At 50.9% G+C, this 26,712-nt stretch overlaps 8 protein-coding genes across 8 annotated transcripts; 4 read left to right on the top strand and 4 right to left on the bottom strand.

Moving 5' to 3' along the window:
• Positions 1–352: 352 nt before the first annotated feature.
• Positions 353–694, bottom strand: LOC311151456 (feather beta keratin-like; the record flags this gene model as incomplete). The annotated part of the gene is made up of 1 exon (XM_084201932.1): positions 353–694. The coding sequence occupies one exon, from the start codon at positions 692–694 to the stop codon at positions 353–355; it is 342 nt and encodes a 113-aa protein (XP_084058058.1).
• Positions 695–2,741: 2,047 nt separating this feature from the next.
• Positions 2,742–3,074, top strand: LOC311153537 (feather beta keratin-like; the record flags this gene model as incomplete). Its single annotated transcript, XM_084205468.1, has 1 exon — positions 2,742–3,074. The coding sequence occupies one exon, from the start codon at positions 2,742–2,744 to the stop codon at positions 3,072–3,074; it is 333 nt and encodes a 110-aa protein (XP_084061594.1).
• A 2,462-nt stretch (positions 3,075–5,536) lies between these two features.
• Positions 5,537–5,872, bottom strand: LOC311156392 (feather beta keratin-like; the record flags this gene model as incomplete). The annotated part of the gene is made up of 1 exon (XM_084210267.1): positions 5,537–5,872. One exon carries the CDS (start codon positions 5,870–5,872, stop codon positions 5,537–5,539), a length of 336 nt encoding a protein of 111 aa, XP_084066393.1.
• Positions 5,873–9,826: 3,954 nt separating this feature from the next.
• LOC311155285 (feather beta keratin-like) lies at positions 9,827–10,165 on the top strand (the record flags this gene model as incomplete). Its single annotated transcript, XM_084208314.1, has 1 exon — positions 9,827–10,165. One exon carries the CDS (start codon positions 9,827–9,829, stop codon positions 10,163–10,165), a length of 339 nt encoding a protein of 112 aa, XP_084064440.1.
• Positions 10,166–14,691: 4,526 nt separating this feature from the next.
• Positions 14,692–15,039, bottom strand: LOC311153514 (feather beta keratin-like; the record flags this gene model as incomplete). The annotated part of the gene is made up of 1 exon (XM_084205445.1): positions 14,692–15,039. One exon carries the CDS (start codon positions 15,037–15,039, stop codon positions 14,692–14,694), a length of 348 nt encoding a protein of 115 aa, XP_084061571.1.
• A 3,057-nt stretch (positions 15,040–18,096) lies between these two features.
• On the top strand, positions 18,097–18,435 carry LOC311161662 (feather beta keratin-like; the record flags this gene model as incomplete). Its single annotated transcript, XM_084219425.1, has 1 exon — positions 18,097–18,435. One exon carries the CDS (start codon positions 18,097–18,099, stop codon positions 18,433–18,435), a length of 339 nt encoding a protein of 112 aa, XP_084075551.1.
• Positions 18,436–22,600: 4,165 nt separating this feature from the next.
• Positions 22,601–22,939, bottom strand: LOC311157590 (feather beta keratin-like; the record flags this gene model as incomplete). The annotated part of the gene is made up of 1 exon (XM_084212373.1): positions 22,601–22,939. One exon carries the CDS (start codon positions 22,937–22,939, stop codon positions 22,601–22,603), a length of 339 nt encoding a protein of 112 aa, XP_084068499.1.
• A 2,898-nt stretch (positions 22,940–25,837) lies between these two features.
• On the top strand, positions 25,838–26,242 carry LOC311160278 (feather beta keratin-like; the record flags this gene model as incomplete). Its single annotated transcript, XM_084216934.1, has 1 exon — positions 25,838–26,242. One exon carries the CDS (start codon positions 25,838–25,840, stop codon positions 26,240–26,242), a length of 405 nt encoding a protein of 134 aa, XP_084073060.1.
• Positions 26,243–26,712: the final 470 nt, after the last annotated feature.

Raw genomic sequence — 26,712 nt, 5'->3', positions numbered from 1 at the left:
TTGCAGATGGTTTGGCTGGAACACCAAGGCCTTCCTGCCCCACAGTGGCAGCAGCCCACAAGAGGTGCCCAATGGTCTCTGGCTTGGGAGAAAGGGTTTGCAGCAGAGGAGCTGGACAGAGCCAAAGGGGTGATCCAGAGCACAGAGAGGCAGAGGAGGAGGAGGAGGCAGATGGGCCATGTTTGCAGGCAGCCTGGGATGGCCCCTTGGCTGCTGCCTTGCTTGGTGCCCTGAGAGCAGGAGCTGGAAGAGCTGAGCCCGTTTGAGAGCCTTGGCACAGAGATGCGTCTTCAATGTCTGAGATGAGTTCCAGGGAGTGGGTGGTTGGTGTCAGGGGTGGTGCTGAGGGCCCTTAGCAGATGGAGCCATAGCCCCTTCTGCCATAGCAGCCCAGGCCTCCCAGCCCATAGCCAAATCCACGGCCATAGCCAAGGCCATAGCCACCAAAGCCACCAAATCCACCAGAGATGGGCTGTCCCTGCACACTGAGCTCAGTGCCCACGGCAGCGGAGGAGGTGGATCCGACGGCGGTGTTCTGGGGGAAGGAGGTCATGATGGGTCCTGGCAGGGTGACCAGCACAGGGGAAGGGTTGATGATGACGTGGGAATCCTGGCATTGCAGGGCACAGGGCTCGTTGCAGCTGTTGGCCAGCGGGGTGGGTCCGCAGGGACGGCAGAGGCTGTTGCAGGCCATGGGTGTGGTGTGGAGGGTGCCTGAAAGAGAGGGGGATGAGGGAGTGCAGGGGTGAGGGGTTGGAGGCAAGGGAATGAGGAGGCTGTTGTGGGGCTGTGGGGAGGTGTGAGGGCTGCTGAGGCTGGGGCTGAGCATGCTGGAAGAGAGGGAGCAGGGGTGCAGGAGCAGGAGGGTCAGGATTTTGACACTCACCTGGTTGTCGGCAGGAGCAGGAGCAGAAGGCTTCAGGAGAAGTGTGTGAAGGAGAGAGGCTCTGGGCTGGCTTTTATGCTGGTCCTGGAGGGGTGGGACAGCCTTCTCCCATGGCCTTGGGGCATTTCTAGGCAGCAGCTTTTGCCTGGCCCAGCCTGGTGAATCATGACCTGGGGAATGTTTTCCTTCCGGATGTTCTGCAGTGTCATGTCTTCTTCTTCTGTTTTTGTCCATGTGACATTGACAGCTGCTCATAATTTGAGAATTAGAGACTAGTGTGGGTTTTTTTGATGACATCTATCAAGACATGTAGAGGATTCAACCAAAGTTAAGGAGAGCTGGGGAGTCATCAGTGAGGTCATGCCATATTGACATGTCCCATTTGCATTTTTGCCTCCCGCCTCAAGAAACTCCCAGAACTTTTCAGCTCCTCCTCATTTTGAAGATACCCCAATATTGTCAATGTCATGGTCTCCCTGTACTGCTCTTGGTTAAGCATGTCCATTTCCTTGTTCCACTCTGGAGCCCCAACAGTGGTGGGGAACAGGAGGGTCCTTCAGCCTGCTTGTATTTCTTTTCCTATGTTACCTATCCTGGTAACTACTGGAGATTTTTATTCCAAAGAGTGCATGTCCACCTCATGCTCCACTTAAGCTCCAGCAGGACTAACAAGGACCTTCCTTCTCAAATGCTTTGGTTGCCAAGGGAAGGGCAACTGGTGTCATCCTGAACTTCTGTCAGGGCTTTTACACAGTCCCACATAACATCTTTATCTCTGAACTGCAGACATGTGGGTTTCAAAGGAGGTCTAATGAATGGATGAAGAACAGACAGAGAGTGATGGTCAAAGGCCCTCTGTACAAGTAGAGGCCAGTCACAAGTCCTCCAGGCCTCTGCCTTGGACTGATGATTTTGAATACCTTTATCAAGGAGATGAGCAGTGAGATTGAGACCACCCCAAGCATGTTTGCAGGTGCCACAAAGTTGAGTGCTGCAGGTGACACAAGAACATGGAGGGATGCCATCAGGAGGGACACTGGGAGTGTTGAGAACATAAGAACCTCTTGTGGTTCAACAAGTCCAAGTTCAAGGTCCTGCACCTGCATTGGGACAGTCCCAGACATGAGCATGGCTTTGGAGAAAACTCGTTAAGAACAGTTCCACAAAGAAGAATTGCAGGTTCTGGTGGATTAAAATGACACAGCATTGTGAATTTCAGCCCAAAAAACTAACCATATCCTGGGCTGCATAAAAACAGGTGTGGCCAACAGGAATGGCTAGGTGTCAGTTGGAGACAGGAGAAAACACCCAAATTCTTGTCGGCTTTGTTGCACCTTATGCATTCCTGAGTCAAAACAAGACCAAAACCTTGGCCTGTATTGCTCCCAGTTAAAAGCTTCAGCCAAGGTCAGATGGACACAGCCTCAAGGGGAGGGCATGGAATCACAGAACATCAGGAAGGAAAACATGACCCACTTATGACTAATGAGGCTGGGCCAGGCAAGAGCTGCAGCCTAAAAAATGCCCCAAGGCCATGGGACAAGGCTGTCCCGCCTCGCCAGGATCAGCATAAAAGCAGCACAGAGCCTCTCTCCCTCACACACTTCTCCTGAAGCCTTCTCCTTCTTCTGCACCAGCAACCAGGTGAGCCTCAATCCCCCGACCCTCCTACTCCTGCATCCCTGAACCCTCTCTTCCAGAATGCTCAGCCCCAGCCTCAGCAGCCCCCACGCCTCCCCACAGCCCCACAACACCCTCCACACTCCCTCACCATCCTGCATCATTGCCCCTCACACCTCCACACCTGTGCCCTCCCTCATCCCTCTCTCTTCCAGGAATCCTCCACACCACACCCATGGCCTGCAACAGCATCTGCAGTCCCTGCGGACCCACCCCGCTGGCCAACAGCTGCAATGAGCCCTGTGCCCTGCAATGCCAGGATTCCCACGTCATCATCAACCCTTCCCCTGTGCTGGTCACCCTGCCAGGACCCATCATGACCTCCTTCCCCCAGAGCACCGCCGTCGGATCCACCTCCTCCGCTGCCGTGGGCACTGAGCTCAGTGTGCAGGGACAGCCCATCTCTGGTGGATTTGGTGGCTTTGGCCTTGGCTATGGCCGTGGATTTGGCTATGGGCTGGGAGGCCTGGGCTGCTATGGCAGAAGGGGCTATGGCTACAACTGCTAAGGGCCCTCAGCACCACCCCTGACACCGACCACCCACTCCCTGGAACTCATCTCAGGCATTGAAGACGCATCTTTGGGCCAAGGCTCTCAAACGGGCTCAGCTCTTCCAGCTCCTGCTCTCAGGGCACCAAGCAAGGCAGCAGCCAAGGGGCCATCCCAGGCTGTCTGCAAACATGGCCCATCTGCCTCCTCCTCTGCCTCTCTGTGTTCTGGATCACCCCTTTGGCTCTGTCCAGCTCCTCTGCTGCAAACCCTTTCTCCCAAGCCAGACACCATTGGGCACCTCCTGTGGGCTGCTGCCACTGTGGGGCAGGAAGGCCTTGGCACTCTGGCCAAACCATCTGCATGCAAGGGGCGTCAGCTGATGGTCACCCTACTTGCACCTCAGACCAGCTCCCTTCCACTGGTTCCTCCTGAATTTTCACTGTTCTACCTCAATAAAGTTTTTCTGCATCATAACCTTACAAGACTCCTTCTTCTTTCATGTCCCTAGACACTTTGAGATGAAGCCAATGTTGTTGAGGCTATTGGGATTGTTGAAAAAGTGCTCCAAGACCTATTTTAGGAATTATTTCCCTAATTCCACTACCCTCTGGTACACTTTGTTTTTCCAGTGCACCACAGCAATTTTCATGTGGCCAGGACATGTCCAATTCTTCCTCCAAAACCACCACAATTCCTTCTCCTCAGGGATGCTGTGAATTAACTCATTACACACCCAACATCCATTACTGAGATTGATCCAATGCAGATACAGGACCTTCCTCTTGGCCGTGTTGATCTTCATGAGCTTCACACCAGCCCATCTCCCCAGCCTGTCCAGAACACTCTGGATGCCATGCCCTACTTCCAGACAATCAAGCACACCACTCCCTGACTGTTATTCACATTTTTGTTGATGAAACCCCCAATTGCACTCTCCATGTCCCTCACAAGGATGGGAAGTTATGATGGTTGAACACAAGTCTCCGAGGGTCACCACTCATCCCTTTTCAACACACACACATGGAGCCATTCACACTTTCATAATTCTTTCAGTGTGACCATCCCACCCATTTCCTCCTTAACCAAATGTTCCAACCAACATCCACATCTCTCCAGCTTAGAGACAAGGATGTTTTCTGGCAAAGGAAGAAATTCTGTGCACAGGTACATGTTATTGGTCCCTCTTCCCTCATCCAGCAATGCTGGAACATACCAACTCATCAAATCTGGAACATACAAGCTCATCAAATCTGCTCCCAAGGTCAAATGGACACAGTCTCAAGAGCAGGACATGACAATGCAGAGTTGTGGGAAGAAATATGCTCCCACCTTATGATTTGCCAGGCTGTGCCAGGCAAAAGCTGCTGCCTGAAAAAATGCCCTGGGATAAACGGCCAAGGCTGTCCCAAACGTCCAGCCATAGATCCTCCTTAAGGCTTTGCCTTGGATCTTCCAAACCAGATTCTTGTCTTCCTTCTTCCCAGTAACCCACAGATTAAGAGTTCTCCATTACCACCAGAGAGGAGCAGAGGGGCAGAATCTGCTGCACCTGGATTGGAGCAATCCCAAACATGAAAGATAAAGGCTGGGTCATGAGGGGATTAAGAGCAGTCCCAAAAGGGAAAGATTTGAGGTGTTGGTGGATGAAGAATTGGACAAGCCCTGATCACATGCACTCACAGGCCCAAAAACCCCTGTGTCCTGTGCTCATCCCCACAGCGTGGGCGGCAGGTGAGCAGGGGAGTCTTGCTCATCCAGCTCACGGCTTCTACTCATCTCTTGCAGGACAGGTGTTGTGTGTTCAACTGTAGGACCTCTATGATAAGAAAGGCATGGACCTGCTCTGGCAGATCTCTTAGTGGGCTGAGGAGATGATGAGGGGCTGGAGCAACTGGTGTCCACCCCAAGTGAGCGCACCACCTGGAGGGGCTTGTGCCAGCAGCAGGGATAGACCTGCATTAGCGTATCCAGGGATGTATTCTAGAAACAGAAGGGTTTGTGGGATGCACTGGAAGACCAAAGCATGCAAGTGGGTTGTAGAACTGGAGAAATAAATCCTAAAAGAGGTATTGGTGCACTTTTTAACCCCAGTGATCTTACAACCCTGGCTTATTGCTGAGTGGGACTGGAAAATTCTTGGGAGAAGAAAGAAGGAGGAGTCATCTGAGGCTATGATGCAGGAAAACTTTATTGAGGATGAAGCATAAGAGGTCATGAGCATCCAGTAGAACAGAGCAGGCTGAGGTGAAAGTAGGGTGACCATCAGCCAAGTTCCTTTGCTCTCAGGAGGTTTTTCCAGAGCACCAAAACATTCTGCCCCACAGTGGGAGGAGTCCACCAGAGGGGCCCAGTGATGTCTGGCTTGGGAGAAGGGGTTTGCAGCAGAGGAGCTGGACAGAGCCAAAGAGGCCATGCAAAGCAGGGACTGGAAGAACAGGAGGCAGATGGGCCATGTTTGCAGGCAGCCCAGACTGGCCCTTAGCAGATGGAGCCATAGCCCCTTCTGCCATAGCAGCCCAGGCCTCCCAGCCCGTAGCCAAATCCACGGCCATAGCCAAAGCCACCAAAGCCACCAAAGCCACCAGAGATGGGCTGTCCCTGGGCATTGAGCTCAGTGCCCACGGCAGCGGAGGAGGTGGATCCGACGGCGGTGTTCTGGGGGAAGGAGGTCATGATGGGTCCTGGCAGGGTGACCAGCACAGGGGAAGGGTTGATGATGACGTGGGAATCCTGGCATTGCAGGGCACAGGGCTTGTTGCAGCTGTTGGCCAGCGGGGTGGGTCCGCAGGGACGGCAGATGCTGTTGCAGGCCATGGGTGTGGTGTGGAGGGTGCCTGGAAGAGAGCGGGTGAGGCAGGGCAGGGCTGTGGGGGTGCAGGAGGGGCAGTTGTGGAAGAGGACCAGGGAGTGTGGAGGGTGTTGTGGGTCTGTGGGGAGGTGTGAGGGCTGCTGAGGCTGGGGCTAAGCATGCTGGAAGAGAGGGATCAGGCGGGTAGGAGCAGGAGGGTTCAGGGGATTGAGACTCACCTGGTTGCTGGTGCAGGAGAAGGCAGGAGGAGAAGTGTGTGAGGGAGAGAGGCTCTGGGCCAGCTTTTATGTTGGTTGTGGAGGGGCGGGACAGCTTTGTCCCATGGCCTTGGGGCATTTTTTTTAGTCAGCAGCTCTTGGCTGGGGAATGTTTTCCTTCATGTAGTTTTGCGATTCCATATCCTGCTCTTGAAACCATTTCCATCTGACCTTGGCAGCAACTTCATTGCATTTGTATTTGGGCAGATTTGATTGTTACATGTGTGTCAGGGAAGGGCTGAATAAACAACCAGAGCCCAGCAGAAATGCGATGTCATCAGTGAGGTCATTTTGTGGCACATGTCCTGTGGTTTGTGGTGCCTTGTGAAGACTGGGAGTCTTCTGTTCCACTGGATGTCCATCAGTCATTTTGTTGCACCCAGGAATGCTGAGGGAACGGCTGATGTCCGGGGGAGGTCACTCTGCAAGAGTTTGGAAAGGTCCCGATGCCTGGGAGTTCTTCCTGATGGATGAAAGGGACCCCATGCAGTTGTTTCTTTTTTAGGATCAAGAGAGAGGATCTGGAAATTAAAGCCTCCTTAGAATGAATTTGTTCCAGTGGTGTGGTCCATTTGGATTTCTCTTGTTCCAGTGCTGTGGTCCATTTGGATTTCAACTTTACTTGGAAATATACTGTCATTTAAAGTGTATTTCTTTACCTCTAAGAAATCAAATAAACAAGTAACCAATGATGCTTGATCATGTTTTGCCCAGGCTGCTCTCTGATGTGAATTTGTTTATTCTGCATTCATGTCATATGGTTTCATACTTTATGTCCCGTCAGATGTAATATTTTGTTCCTGTTAGGAACACTCACTAATTGCTATTGGATGGTCATTGTGATCCTATTTCCTCTTCTGTCATGGTGCTGGCGTGTCTTTGTGGAATTCTGTGATTCTGTGTCCTTCTCCACAGGCTGTGTCCATCTGACCTTCACTGCAGTTTTTGATTTTGAGGAGTAGAGGCCAAAGGATTGGTATTGGTATATGGTATATGGCATTATTGGTTTGTGTCAAGCACGTAGAAGACCACAACAAAAAGCTTACAAGAATTGGGGTGTTATGAGTAAGGTCATGCCATGGAACACTCACAACATCTCCTTTGTCCATTCTTCCCTTCTCACAAAAATAAACCTGCACATCTTCCATTTCTAATCATGAGGCTTCTTTGATCCCCTCACGCTCTTACTGTTGCTGCACTGTATCTTGTTCACTAAGTCCATGTCTTTCTTCCACTGTGAAGCCCAACACATCACCCTAAATCAGATATCCTTACCTCTGAGGAAACAGGAACTATCAATCTGCTAGAAGCCCTTTTCCAGAAGTTCTTATGCTGCAAAGATGCATAACCATCTCTTGAACGTTTTGGTCTCTATTGGTGTCCCTATTTTGGTCCATATTTTGTCACCTATTGGTGATAATAATGGCAGTCTCCCATCTCCAATTAACCCCCAACCATTCCTGCTGGCCACACTTCTTTCTATGCAGCTCAGGAAATGGCTGGTGGCCTGGGCTGAAAATTCACATCGCTGTTTTCTTTTAAGATTTTGGTCCACCAAAACTCTCAGTTGATTCTCTGGTGGAACTGCTCTTTAGGATTCCCTCTCCAGAGCCATGCTCATGTCTGGGACTGTTCCAATGCAGGTGCAGGACCTTGAACTTGGAGTTGTTGAACCAGAAGAGGTTCTTATGGTCTCAGCAATCCCAGTGTCCCTCCTGATGGCATCCCTCCATGTTCTTGTGTCACCTGCAGCACTCAGCTTTGTGGCACCTGCAAACATGCTGGGGGTGGTCTCAATCTCACTGCTCATCTCCTTGATAAAGGTATTCAAAATCACCAGTCCAAGGCAGAGACCTAGAGGCCTTGTGACTGGCCTCCACTTGTACAGAGAGCCTTTGACCATTACACTCTGTCTGTTCCTCATCCATTCATTAGACCTCCTTTGAAACCCACATGTCTGCAGTTCAGAGATAAAGATGTTATGTGGGATTGTGTAAAAGCCCTGACAGAAGTTCAGGATGACACCAGTTGCCCTTCCCTTGGCAACCAAAGCATTTTAACAGGGAAGTACCTTCTGTTCCCGGTGGAGCATAAATGGATCTTGAGGTCACCATGTACCCTTTATGGTAAAAAACTCCAGCAGTTACCAGCAGGAGTTACTCCAGCAGGACAGGATTAGGAACAGAAATAAAGCAGGTTGAGGGAGTTGTACATGCTGTTCCCCACCACAGGTGAGGCTGCATGGACATGATCATGGCTGACCAAGAGCAGTGCAGAGCCACCATGATGCTGATGGGAGTGGAGGATCCTTAAGAGGAGGAGAAGCTGAGAGAGCTGGGAGTTCTTCCAGGTAGGAGGCAAGAATGCAAATGGGACACGTTGTCAATATGCCATGGAATGACCTCACTGACGACACCCCAGTGCTTGTAAGCTTTGCTTGAATCTTTACATGTCCTGGCATGCACCAGCAACAACAACACCTTGGTCTCTAATTCTCGCAACTAAAAAGTATCACCAAGGTCAGGTGGAGATCGCCTCAGGAGCAGAACATGAAATTGCACAATTCCACAAAGGAACAACCAAACCATGCAAAGAAGGAAAAGAGGAGCTTGCTGGATGTCCATTACTAATTATTGGGTTTTGCTCTCAGGAACAAAACTTTAAGACTTGTGATTATAAGTTATGACTTTGTGGCTTTAATGCGGAATAAGGGAATTGATGTCTCAGATCAGTTTGGGAAAAAAGGGATCAAGCCCGGTTTGTTCTTATTTATGGAATTTCTTAATGAGGCCAAGGAATACACTTTAATTTAGATATTGTACATGGTTGAGTAAATTTCAGAAATCCAAATGGACCATAACAACGGAATACATTCAGCCTAAACAGCCTCTCGTTTTCCAGATTCTCCCTCTAGCTCACATAGAAGGCACAAGGGAATAAACTCTTTTTCAGAAATCAGGAGCAGCTCCCAGGCACCAGAACCTTTCCTAGATATTGCTCAGTGACCTCCCCAGGGCATCAGCAGCTTACTTGACACTCCTGTGTGCAGCCCAATGACTGATGGACATCCAGCGGCACAGAACAGAGTCCCAGTCCTCACAAGGCACCCACAAACCACAGAACACGAAGGCCACAAAATGACCTCACTGATGACATCGCATTTCTGCTGGGCTCTTGTTGTTTGTTCAGCTCTTCCTGACACGCATGGAACAATCAAATCCACCCAAATGCCATCATGTAAAGCTGCTGACAAGGTCAGGTGGACATGGCCTCAAGAGCTGGATATGACACTGAAGTGTTGTGGGAATGAAAACACCCCTCCACCTCATGACTCACCATTTGTATTTGGCCCAGGCAAGACCTGTTGGCTGGTGAATGCCCCAAGGCCATGGGACAAGGCTGCCCCGCCCCTCCAGGACCAGCATAAAAGCCAGCCCAGAGCCTCTCTCCCTCACACACTTCTCCTGACTCCTTCCTGCTGACAACCAGGTGAGACTCAAGCCCCCAACTCTCCTGCTCCTGTACCTCTCGCCTCTCTCTTCCATCATGCTCAGCCCCAACCTTGGGAGCCCTCATGCCTCCCCACAGCCCCACAACACCCTCCACATTCTCCTTCACCCTCCACATCACTGCCCCTCACACTCCCCTCACCCCTGCCCTGCCTCACCCCCCTCTCTTCCAGGAACTCTCCACAACACACCCATGGCCTGCAACAGCATCTGCCGTCCCTGCGGACCCACCCCGCTGGCCAACAGCTGCAACGAGCCCTGTGCCCTGCAATGCCAGGATTCCCACATCATCATCAACCCTTCCCCTGTGCTGGTCACCCTGCCAGGACCCATCATGACCTCCTTCCCCCAGAACACCGCTGTCGGATCCACCTCCTCTGCTGCCGTGGGCACTGAGCTCAATGCCCAGGGACAGCCCATCTCTGGTGGCTTTGGTGGCTTTGGCTACGGCCTTGGTTATGGCCGTGGATTTGGCTACGGGCTGGGAGGCCTGGGCTGCTATGGCAGAAGGGGCTATGGCTCCATCTGCTAAGGGCCCTCAGCACCACCCCTGATGGCCACTCCCTGGGAAACATCTCAGGCATTGAACACACCTCTCTGTTCAAGGCTCTCAAATGGGTTCAGCTCTTCCAGCTCCTGCTCTCAGGGCACCAAGCAAGGCAGCAGCCAAGGGGCCAGCCGAGGCTGCCTGCAAAGATGGCCCATCTGCCTCCTCCTCTTCCTCCAGTCCCTGCTCTGCATCACCTCTTTGTATGTGTGTGGTCTCCTCTGCTGTAAACCTCTTCTCCCAAGCCAGAGACCATGAGATACCTCTGCTGGGCTGCTCCCTCTGTAAGGCAGAAAGTCTGGCACAATCTCCTGCAAGCAAAGCAGCTCGGCTGATGGTCGCCCTACTTGCACTTCAGACCAGCTCCCTTCTTCTGTCTGCTCCTGAATTTTCACTGTTCTACCTCAATAAAATTTTTGTGCATCATAGCTTCAGATGAGTCCATCTCCTTTCTTCTCCCAAGACTCTTCCAATCCCTTCTCAGTACTGTACCAGGGTTGTAGAGACCACTGGGGTGGGTCAAAAAGTGCTCCAAGACTTCTTTCATTTGTTACGTCCCCATTTCTACAACCTGCTGGCATTATTCACTCCTCCAGTGGATTCCATCAACCCTTCAGCTACTGAGTCACAGGCCTAGATACACTAATGGAGATCTATCCCTGCCTCTGACACAAGCCCCTCATCATCCTCCAGGCTGTGTGTTCCCTTTGGCTGGACACCAACCTGGCTGACCTTCATCCTCTTCCAGGCCTCCATCCACTCAAACAGGTCCACATCTTCCTTGTCTTTGGGGCCTCAGAGTTCAACACAGAACTCTGATTTTAGCACAGGAGAGCAGAGGGTGAGATTTCCCCACTCTCTTGTGCTTCCCACGCTGTGGGATGAGCCCAGGATACAGGAGGAGTTTCTGGTCAATGGGGCACATCCAATTCTTCATCCACCAACACCCCAAGTGCTCCTCCTTGGGGCTGTCTCTCAATCCCCTCATCACCCATCCTGTATTGTGCATATTTGGGACTGATGCCTTGTAAAGGCTGACCTAGAACAGATATTGGACAGAGCTAAAAAATATAGTAGGGATTTATTAGAAAGCCTCAATGGATACACCTTGGGCAGCACAAGAGCCCAGCCAGGGCTGCACCCAAGATAAACCCAAAATGGTCACAAAATGGATGACTGGTCACGAGGTTTCACACTTTTATAAATTTTGTTCCATTAGCATTTTGGAGTTAATTGTCCAATTATAGCTTTAGCTTATGAAGTCCCATCCTTCTTGTTTTGCTCCCTTCAGCCCACCATTGTTTTTTCTCTTGGGCCTGAAATTTGGATCATTTGTCCTTGGCCCCCACCTAGAGAAGGAATTGTTTTGTCTCCCTACTCTGTGAAGAGAACTTGCTATCCCCCAATATGAAGCTCTGAAGTACGCACTAAAGCAGCACAGAATCTCAAAAATATAAAAGTTAAAACCTGAGGCATCAGCTCCATTTCAGGTAAGGGAGATTCTGCCCCTCTGCTCTTCTCTGCTCACACTAGACAACTGTGTTTATCTCTGGGTTACTGGGAATAAGGAAGACAAGACTCTGCTGGATAACATCCAGAGTATGACCTCAAGGATGATCTGGGGCTGGAGGTTTGGGACAGTCATTCGCCATGACATTGGGGCATTTTTTCAGGCAGCTTCTCTGTCAAATCATAAGGTGGGATTTTGTTTCCCTAAGCTCTCCTGTATCATGTCCAACTATTGGGGATGTGTCTGTCTGACCTTGGCAGGCAGATTAAAAGGTGTCCATTGGCAGTCCATTAAAAGGTGGCATCTTTTAATGAGCTGGTATTGGTTCCAGCCTTGTTGGATGAGGGAAGAGGGAACAATATCATGTACTTGGACTTGTGCACAGCATTTGTTCCTGTACTGGAAATTTACTGCATATTTACTCTGGAAAGATGCGGAGTTGTGGTTGGACCATGTGGTGGATAAGGAATAGATGGGATGGTCTAACAAAGAGGACAGTCTAAGTCAAGCTGTTGTGGCTCCATGTGTGTGGAGAAAAAGGATGACTGGTGACAGGCAGAAGCTCCTATTTGTTGGGAAGGATGAAAGTTTGACAAGAAAGTCTCACAGATATGTATGCTTAGCAGAAAGGTTTTTAAATGTAGAGTTTGATGAAGGAATTAGAGATGGAAGCAAGTTTTGATATAGAAGAAAAGAATTGTTGAGCTAGTTTTACTGGATAACTAAGGAGGCAAAGGGTGTGTTAGTTAGAAGGGTTTTTTTATGACAGAGCAAAGGATAAACTCACTTCAAACAAGAAGATGTTTTACTAAGCAGAAAGATAGCACAAGCAAACAAGATAGCAAATGTTGCAAGTAGAAAAAAGTTCTCAGAATTTTTTAATGCAAGAAAACTGAAAAACCAGCTTTTATCTTAAATTGTAAAGTACTAAACTGTCTGGGCCGGCTGTTGTCTGTCTCTGCTTAGACACATGTGAGATGGGTTCGCTCTTATTGGGCTTCAAAGGATGAGACTGGACTCTCAGGTTTGGTTTTCAAGGTTGTTTATTATTTTTTATCTACAAAGATTTTTTCTGCTCAGCCGGGATCTGACCAGCAAGGCAGCCAAAGGCACTCTGACCGCTCACAGGGCGGTTGCGTCTTTTTATAACAAAAGCTACGTAAATCTTATTTACTTTTTGTCTCTAATACTTATCATTTTTATTACTAAGTGTACTTTCACTAAGAATTTATCAAAAATGTCTGCATCACACAGAAAATGGAAGACATGAAGAAGGAAGAAGAACTATGAGGCAGGCCTAAATTATTCTATCTTGTCTCTATAACCCCCTTGTACTAAAATCTTAAAACTTGTGTTTTGCCTTGTAATTACACTATTTCTATACCTTTTAAACTCCAGTGATTCTCATATCTCCATATACAGGTGGTACATCTCTTGAAGGGTCAAAGTCAAGCCACTAGGTACTTTTGGCAACATTCTAAGACTCTCGAGCCCTCCAAGGGTTCTCTCAGTAGCTTTGGACACCAGGAGCGATGTGCTGAGTTCTCACGCTAACTTATAGTGATTAGAGAATAGTAACATGAATATAGTACTTAGAGTAGTTATGATAGGCTATAGATAAATGTTAAGGTATAGATTGGTTCTACTGCATTAAGATGTTCAGCAAAGAAAAGTAAATAATGCATTTTAACTAAAACTAAAAGGTCTTTAGGCTTGCTTGCAGCTGGACCTGACCGCTGTCAGCACAAGCTCTGTCACTCACGACTTTAGACTGCTGTAACATCTTGGATGTAATAAACTGCATTTTGAAGACCCTCCTGGAGTCCTGCATCTCTCATTGAAGCTCTTACATCTATTGGGACCAGTATTATTTCCCAGCTTTGTCAGGGGCATGGACAGTGGGATTGAGTGGGATGTTCAGCAAAATCAGAGGCCAGAATAAGCTGAGTAGTGCAGCTGGCAGTCTGGAGGGAAGAGATGGCATCCAGATGGGCTGGAACAGGTTGGGGCAGTGGGATATTGTCAGTTTTATGAAGCTGAATGTGGCCAAATGCAAGCTCCTTCACTTGGTTTGGAGCAATGCCAAACATGGCTGTAGACCAGATAATGCAGGGGTTGAGAGCAGCCCACAGGAGAAGGACCTGGGATGTTCGTGGATAAAGAATTGAACATGACCTGGCCATGAACACTCACAGACCAGAAACTCCCCGTGTCCTGGGCTCATCCCCACAGCATGGGAAGCAGGTGAGAGGGGAATTGTCTGTCCCTCTGCTCTTCTGAGACTGGAGATGTGTACTCAGAAGACATGGACATGATCGAGCAGAGCTGTAGATGACCCTGGAAGATGATGAGGGTCTGGAGCAACTGGTGTCCAGCCAAAATGGAAACAAGACCCATACACATCTTCTATCAGAGGCAGGGACAGACCTGCATTTGTCTGTCCAGGCCTGGGATCAAGCAAATGAAGGGTTTGTGGGATCCAAGGGACAAGCAAAGTGTGCCAGTGTGTGCCCATGGAGGAAGAAGACACTTCACAATGTGCAACGCAAAAGAATTTTATTGAGGCATAAAGGACAGAAAAAGTCAAGAGCAATAAGTGGAAGAGGCCCGGCTGAGGTACAAGGAGAGCAAACACCAACCAAGGCCCCTTGGCTTGCAGGCAGTTTGGCCACAGCATCAAGGACTTCCTGCCCCACAGTGGGAGCAGCAGAATGGTGGAGGTACCCGATGGTCACTGGCTTGGGAGAAGGGGTTTGTCCAGAGGGGACTGGACAGACCCGAAGGGATGATGCAGAGCAGGGAGCAGGTGGCAGATGGGCCATCTTTGCAGGCAGTAGCCATCTTTGCAGGCAGTGTAGCCTGATGCCTTGCTTGGTGCCCTGAGAGCAGGAGCTGGAAGTGCTGAGCACATTTGGGAATCTTGTCCCAGAGATGCGTCTTCAATGCCGGAGATGAGTTCCAAGGAGTGGGTGGTTGGTGTCAGGGGTGGTGCTGAGGGCCCTTAGCAGATGGAGCCATAGCCCCTTCTGCCATAGCAGCCCAGGCCTCCCAGCCCATAGCCAAATCCACGGCCATAGCCAAGGCCATAGCCATAGCCACCAAAGCCACCAAATCCACCAGAGATGGGCTGTCCCTGGGCATTGAGCTCAGTGCCCAGAGCAGCGGAGGAGGTGGATCCGACAGCGGTGCTCTGGGGGAAGGAGGTCATGATGGGTCCTGGCAGGGTGACCAGCACAGGGGAAGGGTTGATGATGACGTGGGAATCCTGGCATTGCAGGGCACAGGGCTCGTTGCAGCTGTTGGCCAGCGGGGTGGGTCCGCAGGGACTGCAGCGGTTGTAGCAGGCCATGGGTGTGGTGTGGAGGGTCCTGGAAGAGAGAGGGGTGAGGCAGGGCAGGGGTGTGGGGGTGCAAGGTGAAGTGACGCAGGAGTGTGGAGGGAGTGTGGAGAGTATTGTGGGTCTGTGGGGAGGTGTGAGGGCTGCTGAGGCTGGGGCTGAGTGTGCTGCAAGAGAGCGGGGCCAAGAGGTTAGGGTTAGGGTTAGGGTTAGGACGAGCAGGAGGGTCAGGGTCTCAAGACTCACCTGGTTGTCTGCAGAAGCAGCTGGAGAAGGAGAAGTGTGTGAGGGAGAGAGGTTCTGGGCTGGCTTTTATGTTGGTTCTGGAGGGGCGGGACAGCCTTGTCCCATGGCCTTGGGGCATTTGCAGGTAGCAGCCCTTACCTGGCCCAGCCTGGTGACTCATGAGGTGGGGAGTGTTTTCCTTCATGCAATTCTGCAATTCCATGTTCTGACCCTGAGGCTGTGTCCATCTGACCTTGGCGGCAGCTTTTAATTGCAAGAATTAGTGACCATTTTCTTGTTGTGGGTGCCTTTCAGGACATGTAGAAGATTCAAACAACCCTGAGGACAACTGATGTGTCATCGATGAGGACATGCCACAGAATAATGACATTACGTCCCATTTGCCTTCTTTCCTCCTGCTTGAAAGAGCCTTCAGCTGTGTCAACTTCTTGTTTTAAGTGTACTCCAGTCCCATCAGCCTCCTGGAATTGCTCTTGGTCAACCATGTCCATGTCCTTGTTGCACTCTTCAGCCCCATCAGGGGTGCATGACACGACAATCGACCTCCTCATCTTCCTCGTGTTACTTTTGTTATTACCTGTTTCCATAATTCTCTCCTGGTAATTGCTGGAACTTTTTGCATCAGAGGATCCATGGCCACCTCATGGTCCATTTATGCTCCATCAGGATCACAACGTCGAATGCTATTTTTGACAAGGGAATGGCAACCAGTGTCACGTTCCTGGAATTCTGTCAGGGCCTCAAACCTTAAACCACAGGGCATCCTTATCTCTAAACTGCAGACACGTGGGTTTCAAGGGTTGGCCAATGAATAGATGAGTAATTGTCCCCCTCATGCTCCTTCTTCTCCTTATCGTCCATGAGGTTTCCTTGGATGAACCCACACAGGACTGTGAGGAGCACTGGACACCTCCCTAAGCCATATGGATTGCTTTCCCACCTCCAATGGCAAAGGCCAGGAATATAGACAAGCCTGGAGAGATGTAGGTAGGGAGGAAGGGAACGTGATCAAAGGTGCAGATGCCCACCCCCAGAACTCCTGCAAGGCTTAGAGCAGCCTAAAAAGGGGAGCAGGGGTTGTTTAGCCTGGTGAAAAGGAGACTCAGAGGTGACCTTATCACTCTCTACAACTTCCTGAAGGGTGGTTGTAGTCAGGTGGGGGTTGGTCTCTTTCCCCAGGTTCTGGCAGAACGAGAGGACACAGTCTCAAGCTGCATCAAGGGAAATATAGGTTGGATATTAGCAAAAGTTTTTCACTGAAAGAGCGATAAAGTTCTGGAATGGTCTGCCCGGAGAGGTGGTGGAGTCACCATCCCTAGATTTGTTTAAAACAAGGCTGGATGTGGCACTCAGTGCCATGGTTTATTTGAGGCGTTAGGGCACGTGTTGGACTCAATGATCTTGAAGGTCTCTTCCAACCCAGTGATCCTGTGAATTCTGTGAATTCTGTGAAAAGCTCTATGAGGAAATGGGGTCCCTCTTCACCACAGGCGCACCAAACACAGCACACCAGTGCCGTGGGGTGACCTCAATGATGACACCCTGTCTCCACAAAGCTTTGGTCACGTCTTCAGCCCATCCTGACATAAACCATCAAGACCAACGTTTAACTTCTAATACTCACACTTGAAAGCTGCCGCCAAGGTCGGACGGACACAGCCTCAAGAGAAGGATGTGGAATTGCAGAATCACACAAAGGAACACCAGCACCATGACAGAGAAGGAAAGAGCAGCTCACTAACTGTCCAATAGTAATTACTACCTTTTGCTAATAGGAACACAATATTACATTTACAGGATATAAGGTATGAAACTCTTTGGCTTGAATGCAGAATAAACAAGTTGGCGTCAGCCACTAGGCTGGGAAAAAAGGGATGGGCCCACATTTGTTGTTGGCTATGGAATTTCTAAATGACATCAAGAAATATGTTTCAAATGATAGCGTAGCTTGTTGGATAAATTTTAGAAAACTAAATGGACAATAACATGGGAACAAGTGCAGCCTGAACAGCCTCTACTTTCCAAGATCCTCTCTCAATCCTATTCAAGACACAAGAGCAAGAGCCCACTTTCATCCATCAGGAGGAACTCCCAGGCACTGGGACCTTGCCCAATAAATGCAGAGTGACCTCCCCAGGACACCAGCAGCTCCTTCCGCATTCCTGGGTGCAACACAATGACTGATGGACATCCAGTGGCACAGAACACAGTCCCAGTCTTCACCAGGCACCCACAAACCATAGCACATGAGGCACATTGATGACATTGCACCTCTACTGGTCTCTGCTTGTTTATTCAACCTTCACATTCATTTACACAACAACCAAATCTACCCAAGGATCACCTCTGACTCTAAAGCTGCCTCCAAGGTCAGATGGACACAGCCTCAAGGGCAGGATATGACACTGCAGAATTCTGTGAAGGAAAACACTCCACCTCATGACACACCATGCTGGGCCAAGCAAGAGCTGCTGCCTGCAAAATGCCCCAAGGCTGTGGGACGAGGTTGTCACACCCCTCCCTTCTAGGACCAGCATAAAAGCTGGCCCAGAGCCTCTCTCCCTCACACACTTCTCCTGAAGCCTTCTCCTCCTGCACCTGCCGACAACCAGGTGAGCCTCAATACCCTGACCCTCTTGCTCCTGCACCCCAAACCCTCTCTTCCAGAATGCTCAGCCCCAGCCTCAGCAGCCCTCACGCCTCTCCACAGACCCACAACAGCATCCACACTCCCTCACCATCCTGCATCACTGCCCCTTGCACCTCCACAACCTGCCCTGACTCACCCCCCTCTCTCTTCCAGGCGCCCTCCACACCACACCCATGGCCTGCAACAGCATCTGCCGTCCCTGCGGACCCACCCCGCTGGCCAACAGTTGCAACGAGCCCTGTGCCCTGCAATGCCAGGATTCCCACGTCATCATCAACCCTTCCCCTGTGCTGGTCACCCTGCCAGGACCCATCATGACCTCCTTCCCCCAGAACACCGCCGTCGGATCCACCTCCTCCGCTGCCGTGGGCACTGAGCTCAGTGTGCAGGGACAGCCCATCTCTGGTGGCTTTGGTGGCTTTGGCTATGGCCTTGGCTATGGCCATGGATTTGGGTATGGGCTGGGAGGCCTGGGCTGCTATGGCAGAAGGGGCTATGGCTACAACTGCTAAGGGGCCAGCCTCGGCACCACTCCTGACATCAACCACCCACTCCCTGGAACTCATCTCAGGCATTGAAGACACATCTCTGGGCCAAGGCTCTCAAACGGGCTCAGCTCTTCCAGCTCCTGCTCTCAGGACACCAAGCAAGGCAGCAGCCAAGGGGCCATCCCAGGCTGCCTGCAAAGATGGCCCACCTGGCTCCTGCTCTTCTCCCACTCCATGCCCTGCCTTCCCCCTTTAGCTCTGTCCAGTCCCCTCTGGACAAACCCTTTCTCCAAAGCCAGTGTCCATTGGGCACCTCTGCTGTGCTCCTTCCACTGTGGGGCAGGAAGGCCTTGGTGCTCTCACCAAACCACCTGCAAGCAAAGCAGCTTGGCTGACGGTCACCCTCCTTGCACCCACTCTTTGTCCTTCTCTTTCCCAATGGATGCTCACGACCTTCCACTGTTCTTTTAGCTCAATAAAGTTCTCTTGCATTACAGCCTCAGATGTCTCCTTTCCTTCAGTGACACACGCTGGCACACTTTGCCTTACTGGCTGTCATGGTTTGAGCCTGGCGGAATGCCAGTGGCCCCATGAAAAATACTTCCTACCTGGGTGTCTGCTGTGAGATGTGATCAGAAATAGAGCAAAGCAGGATCCAGCTTAGGAATAAAAAAGGGAAAACTTTTTTAACCTACAACTATACATAAAGAGAAACACACACAATTTGGAATGAAAACCTTACATATCTCCTTCCTCCTCCTGCCCCCACCAGATTTCCCATACATCCACCCTTCAGATCATCAACTCTCAATCTATCACCACCTTTAGATAATCAGTTCTCAAATCATCAAGGAGAAAGGAGTCTCTCTTGCCCCATGGACTTCCCCTGGAAACACAGTTGAAACCTCTTGTTTCCCTGTCACACGTGGCACCGCCCGGAGATCATCTGCCAACGTGACCTCTTCCTTCCATGCCCAGTGCTCTGACCACTGTGCATGGACCAGAGCTGCCTCTAGGGTTTTCCTTTTCAAGGATGCTTTGCCCAGTTCCAAAAAAGCACAGTCTCTCACTTTTGGGACACACGTCCCCCCCAAATTTCACCCCCTGGGGCCAAGGGGTCCCGAGAACAGAGATCCTCTTCTTCTTCCCAGAGGGCACCACCACCACCCTCCTCACTCATCGTCTCTGTTCACGCACTCCTTCACATCACATCACTGCACTCTCCTGGCTCCAAGCCATCGCCTCCTCCCTAAATGCAGTCTCTATGTCAAGGAAAAATGGTTCTGTCCATGGCTATACAAGAAAAGTCCAGCCAAAGGTTACTCCATCACCTCCTCCCATCTGGGATTCTTCTTGACTTCTCTCGTGGCTCATTTTCTCTTATCTCATCTCTATCTCACTTCTCATTCAGCTCTAGGAGGATCAGTGTTGGTAAGGTTCCCACCATTCAAAAAAGGGTTAAAAGTCTCAGGCTCTGCCTGCGGGCACCTTCTCACTGCCGCCCCTTCTCCTTCTTGGCTGGCCGTGCTATCAAATCTCAAGGTGGCACAGGCACAGACATCAGCCTTCTCTCTCTCTCTCTCTCCCCCCCCCTCTGTGGGGGGAGGTTGCCCGATGGCTCTCAGGGTTCCTCCTCCTTCCCTCTTGCAGGGCCTTCTCCTCCCTTCTCTGTCCAGACCCCCCAGCCTACCTGACTCAGGCCTCGTGTCTTTCCCTCCCCCACCCAGATCAGAGCCAGGCAGGGGAGGTCACCAAGAGAGTTTTCCCGCGGGAGTTCTCAGCTTTGAACCCGCTGTGTTCTCAGAGGCGTATCCATATCCTCAGTGGCCACCCCAGGTGCCAATATTCAAATCTGAGCACCTATTGGTTTGACCACAGCATCCCAAAAAATCCTACTTCCTCTCAAACCACGACACTTGTGCATTCCAGACTTCATTTGCTTGATCCCAGGTCTGGATACACTAATGCAGGTCTATCCCTGTCTCTAATAGAAGCCACGTATGAGTCTTATTTTCACTTTAGCTGGACTCCAATTGGTCCTCATCATCTTTCAGGGTCATTGACAGCTCTGCAGCAGGCCATATTTTTCATATCCTCAGGTGCCCAGAGTTGAACACACACCTGCAGTCTCTGAAGAGCTGAGCAGAGGGTCAGAATCTGCCCTCACCTGCTGCCCATGCTCTGGTGATGAGCCCAGGACAAGGAGGGGTTTTGGTCTGTGAGTGCACATGGCCAGGGCATGTCCAATTCCTCATCCACCAACACCCCAAGTCCTCCTTGGGCATGTTCTCAATCAACTCATTACCTACCTATTGTCCATTACTGAGATTGCTACGTGTCTGAGGGGACAGCACTGCCCAGCTCATTATTTAGGATGTTGAACAGAGTTGGCCCCATGGATCCAACTCCTGGGCTGCAGTACTGGGGATTCACCTCCATTTGCACTTTGGGACACTGATCAGACCCCTCTGGCCTCAGCCCCGCAGCCCCTCTCAGGCCCCTCACTGCACTCTTAGACAACCTGGACCTGCTCAGTTGCTCTGATAGTGTAGAATGGGAAGGAGTCTTGAAGGCTTCACAAAAGGATTGTGTCCAACAGCAGCGCCAGCTCTCTCCTCATGCCCAGGCTGTGACTGGCACAGAGCAAACACAGAGCTCAGACAAGCACCATTTCCTCCAGGGAAACACTCCAAGAGAACTGGCCTCAGCTCTCAGCACTTGCCACATGTCAAGGCCCCAAAGGCCTGGCTCACCCCTCCCCTGTTTCTGCTCCCATCTTCATGAAGGGCAAATTCTTCCCGAAAAGTTTGATGGGGTTCCAACATTGGTGAATGCCGGAAGAGCAACTGATATCATGTGCATGGACTTGTGCAGAACATTTCTTCCTGTGGCAGACAACATCCTTATCTCTGACCTGGAGGGATGTGGAGTTGGTAGCTGGGACACCAGCTGTGGGGTGGAAAATGGACAGGATGGTCTCGCTTACAGAGTTGGGATCAACAGCTCCAGGTCTGTGAGGGGAACAGGGATGAGTGGTGACCTACAGAGGCTCATATTGGGAACATTATCACTTCCCATCTTTGTCAGGCACAGGGAATTGAGTGTCCCCTCAGCAAGAATGGGAATGACATCAAGATGAGCAGCGTGCTTGATTGTCTGCAGGGAAGGGATGGCATCCAGAGAGCTCTTGACAGGCTGGGGTGGTGTGATTGCCATGAAGGTGAACAGGATGAAGTGCAGTGTCCTAAATCTGAACTGGAGCAATCTCAGTAATGGATATTGGATGGTTAATGAGTCAGTTAAGAGCATCCTTGAGGAGAAGGACTTGGTGTGTCGGTGGATGAAGAATTGGACAGGCCCTGGCCATGTGAACACACCAAAAAGAAACTGCCCATGCCATGGGCTCATTGCCACAGTGTGGGCAGCAGGTGAGGAGGGAATTCTGACCCTCTGCTCTGCTCTGGTGAGACTGGAGTTCTGTGCTCAGCTCTGGGGCCTCAAGGGTAAGAACCCGCTTGTATGGATCTGTACCAGGGCTAAAAAGATAGTGAGGGACTGGTGCAACAGCTGTATAGCCAATGTAAAAACATGTCCCAGGCAGGGCTTCTGTCAGAGGCAGGGATAGATCTACCTCAGTGTATTCAGTCATAGGATCATGCAAGTGAAGGGTTTGTGGTAGGTACGAGAAGAGCAAACTGTGCCAGTGTGTGCCCATGAAGGAAAAGGAGACATAACAACATTGCAATGCAAGAGAATTTTATTGAAGCAAAAGAAGAGCAAGAAGTCATGAGTGGCAAGAGGACGGAGGTGGTGTGAGGTGCAAGTAGGGCAACCATCAGCCAAACTCCTTTGCTTGCTGGGGGTTTGGTCAGAGCATCAAGGCCTTCCTGCTCCACAGTAGAAGCAACCTGATGGTGAAGGTTCCCAATGGTGTCCGGCTTGGGAGAAAGGGTTTGCAGCAGAGGGAGCTGGACAGAGCTGAAAGGGAGTGAAGAGAGCAGGAGGCAGATGGGCCATGTTTGCAGGCAGCCAGGCCTGGCCCCTTGGCTGCTGCCTTGCTTGGTGCCCTGAGAGCAGGAGCTGGAAGAGCTGAGCCCGTTTGAGAGCCTTGTCCCAAAGATGCGTCTTCAATGCCTGAGATGAGTTCCAGGGAGTGGGTGGTTGGTGTCAGGGGTGGTGCTGAGGTGCCTTAGCAGTTGTAGCCATAGCCCCTTCTGCCATAGCAGCCCAGGCCTCCCAGCCCATAGCCAAATCCACGGCCATAGCCAAGGCCATAGCCATAGCCACCAAAGCCACCAGAGATGGGCTGTCCCTGCACACTGAGCTCAGTGCCCACGGCAGCGGAGGAGGTGGATCCGACGGCGGTGTTCTGGGGGAAGGAGGTCATGATGGGTCCTGGCAGGGTGACCAGCACAGGGGAAGGGTCGATGATGACGCGGGAATCCTGGCATTGCAGGGCACAGGGCTCGTTGCAGCTGTTGGCCAGTGGGGTGGGTCCGCAGGGACTGCAGCGGTTGTAGCAGGCCATGGGTGTGGTGTGGAGGGTGCCTGGAAGAGAGAGGGGGGTGAGGCAGAGCAGGGGTGTGGGGGTGCGAGGGGCAGTGATGCCGGAGGGTGAGGGAGTGTGGAGGATGTTGTGGGTCTGTGGGGAGGTGTGAGGGTTGCTGAGGCTGGGGCTGAGCATTCTGGAAGAGAAGGGGTCAGGGGTGAAGGAGAAGGAGGGCCGGGGCTTGAGGCTCACCTGGTTGTTGGCAGGAGAAGGAGGAGAAGGCTTCAGGAGAAGTGTGTGAGGGAGAGAGGCTCTGAGCCAGCTTTTATGCTGATCCAGGAGGGGCGGGACAACCTTGTCCCATGGCCTTGGGGCATTTTGAGGCAGCAGCTCTTGCCTGACCAGGCCTGGTGAGTCATGAGGTGGGGAGTGTTTTCATTCACAGAATTCCGCAGTGTCATGATTGGTTCTTGAGTCTGTTTCCATCTGACCTTGACAGCACCCTTGAGGTGAGAGCTGGTATTTGGCAGGTTTTGATTGTTCCATGTGTGTCGGGAAGGGCTGAATAAACAACCTGAGCACAAGAGAGTTGCAATATCATCAGTGAGATCATTTTGTGGCACTCGTATGCTGTGGTTTGTGGGTGCCTTGTGAAGACTGGGACTCTTTTCTGTGCCACTGGATGTCCATCAGTCATTGTCTTTCTCCCAGGAATGCTGAGGGAGCTGCTGATGTCCTGGGGCGGTCACTCTGCAATAACATGGAAATGTTATCGTGTGTAGGAGTGTTCCTACAGATTAAAGAGATCTCGTGGCATTGTGTCTTGAACTGAATCAAGAGAGAACATCTGGAGAAGTAGAGGCTGGTCTGGTTGAACTTGTTCTGGTGTCATGGTCCATTTGGACTTCTCATCTTTACTTGCCATTGTACTCTGTCATCTAAAACATATTCCTTGACCTCATTAAGAAATCCATTAAACAACCCAGCTTGATCCTTTTTTTCCCAGGCTGGCCTATCATGTCCTTGCCTTTAATCTGCATTCATCCCATAACTTTTCATATCTCATATCCTTTTAGTCTTAATAATCTGTTCCTGCTAGCACAGCCCAGGAATTACTAATGGTTGGTCAGCGTAGTCGTCTTCCCTCCTATGTCATGGTGTGGGCATTCCTTTGTGGAATTCTGCACCTCCATGTCCTTCTCTTGAGACCAGGTCCATCTGACCTTGGTGGCAGATTTTAAGTGTCTTAGAGGTTAAGGGCAGGTGTTGATGTCGTGTGTCATGGTGGGCTGGAGACATGTCCAAAGCCTTGGAGACATGGGGTGTCATCAGTGAGGTCAGCCCATGGCACTGGTGTGTCCTGGTTTTTGGGTGCCTTGTTGTCACAGACATATTTTCTGAAAAATCCTTTTGCTAAGATCTTTCCTCCTGAGAAGCTGGGAAGCTCCAGCTTCTCCATGTTTTGCTACTTTGGAATGTGATTTGGAGAATTGTTTACCCAGCATGTGACATGTTTTTAACTAATGGCCAATCACAGGTGCAGCTGTGTCAGGACTCTGGTCAGTCACAAGTTTTTATTATTAATTCCTTTCTAGGTTTCTGAGGTCTTCTTTCTCTCTTTCTTTAGTATAGTCTAATACATAATTTTCTTTTAATATAATATATATGATAAAATAATAAATCAGCCTTCTGAAACATGAAGTCAAGATTCTCATCTCTTCCCACATCCCTCAAACACTGCCACACATTGTGAAGTGGGGCCTGAGTCATCACAGCTCTGTCAGGATTGTCTGGCTTTGCAGGAACACTACCTGTGAGGAAAATCCCTTTCCATTATGTTCTCTCCATCCCCACCATGTTGCCAACATTCAGAGCCTGTCTATATTCCCAGCCTTTCCTGCTGGAGATGAGAAATCAATCCCTGTGATTTAGGATGGCCTCCCATGTTCCCCAAAGTCTTGAGTTGGTTCACCCATGGAGCTTGTCTCAGCTGTGACCAGCAAGGTCACACTGTGGGGTCCCAGGGCTAGACTGCCTGACGCACGGAAAGGAAAAATGCTGAAGGATGAGGAGAACAAGACACACGAGGAGCACAGTTCCCCATCCTTTGATTAATCCACCCTTGAAACCCATGTGCCTGAGCTTTAGAAAGGTTGAGGGAGTGGACTGTCCTGGTCCCCACCACTGGTAGGGATCCCTGGTGGAACAAAGATGTGGACATGGTTGACCGAGAGCACTGCAGGGATACCATGACATTGACAGGAATGGGGTATCCTCAAAATGAGGACAAGGTGAGAAATCTCGGAGTTCTTTCAGGAAGGAGACAAGAATGCAAATAGGAGATGTCATCAATATGTCATGGAATGACCTTACTGACAACACCGCAATTATCCTAAGATTTGGCTGAGTGTTTTACATGTCCTAACACACAACATAAACGAGATAATGGTCATCCATTCTTGCAATTAAGATGTTCTACTAAGGTCAGATGCACACAGCCTCAAGGGAAGAACACAGAATTGCAGAACTGCAGAAAGGAAAACACTCCCCACCTCATGAGTCACCAGGCTGGGCCAGGCAAAAGCTGCTGCCTGCACAATGCCCCAAGGCCATGGGACAAAGCTGTCCCACCCCTCCAGGACCAGCATAAAAGCCAGCACAGAGCCTCTCTCCCTCACACACTTCTCCTGACAGCCTTCTCCTTCTCCTCCTGCCGACAACCAGGTGAGCCTCAAACCCCTGACCCTCCTGCCCCTTCAACCCTGGCCCCTCTCTTCCAGCACACTCAGCCCTAACCTCAGCAGCTCTCATCCCTCCCCACAGCCCCACAACAGCTTCCCCCCTCCAGGCACTCTCCCATACCACCCATCACAACCCCCAAACCTCCATGACCCTCCCCCACCCCCATCTCTTCCAGGCACCCTCCACACCACACCCATGGCCTGCAACAGCATCTGCCGTCCCTGCGGACCCACCCCGCTGGCCAACAGCTGCAACGAGCCCTGTGCCCTGCAATGCCAGGATTCCCGCGTCATCATCGACCCTTCCCCTGTGCTGGTCACCCTGCCAGGACCCATCATGACCTCCTTCCCCCAGAACACCGCCGTCGGATCCACCTCCTCCGCTGCCGTGGGCACTGAGCTCAGTGTGCAGGGACAGCCCATCTCTGGTGGATTTGGTGGCTTTGGTGGATATGGCTACGGCCTTGGCTATGGCCGTGGATTTGGCTATGGGCTGGGCTATGGCCGTGGGTTTGGCTATGGCTGTGGATTCGGCTATGGGCAGGGCTATGGCTATGGCCTGGGCTGCTATGGCAGAAGGGGCTATGGCTACAACTACTGAGGGCCTTCAGCACCACTCCTGACACCACCAGCACTGGGGTCTGGCAACCGCTCCAGCAAGCAAAACACCTTGGCTGGTGCTTGTCCTACTTGTATCCCATACCAGATCCTCTCTTTTCTTTTCTCCTGTCACTTCATTCTTGTGCTCAATAAAATTTTCCTGCATCAAAACCTGATACGCCTCCTGTTCTTCTGTAGTTGCAGTGGTCTCACATCCTTACCAAGCACCTTCCACGCCTCAACAGGACTTTGGGCTATGTGCAATAACACCTTCCCTCAAAAATATGATGTCAAAACAACTAAGAAAAACATCTGGCATAGGAACCACAGGAGGGGACACCTTCAAGACCATGACACAAACCCACCACCTGATAGACCAAAGCCTTGGACGCGTCCATGCTCTCCTGGATTGTCAAGGAAATTGTATTCTATCTGCCATCTGTATGGCAGCTGTCTTCTGTCAAGTGGGAA

Source organism: Fringilla coelebs (genome assembly GCF_963513975.1).
Source record: "Fringilla coelebs genome assembly, chromosome: 1".
Classification (NCBI taxonomy): Eukaryota; Metazoa; Chordata; class Aves; order Passeriformes; family Fringillidae; genus Fringilla; species Fringilla coelebs.
The sequence above is the reverse complement of the archived record's forward strand: the minus strand, read 5'-3'. Positions and strand labels throughout refer to the sequence as shown.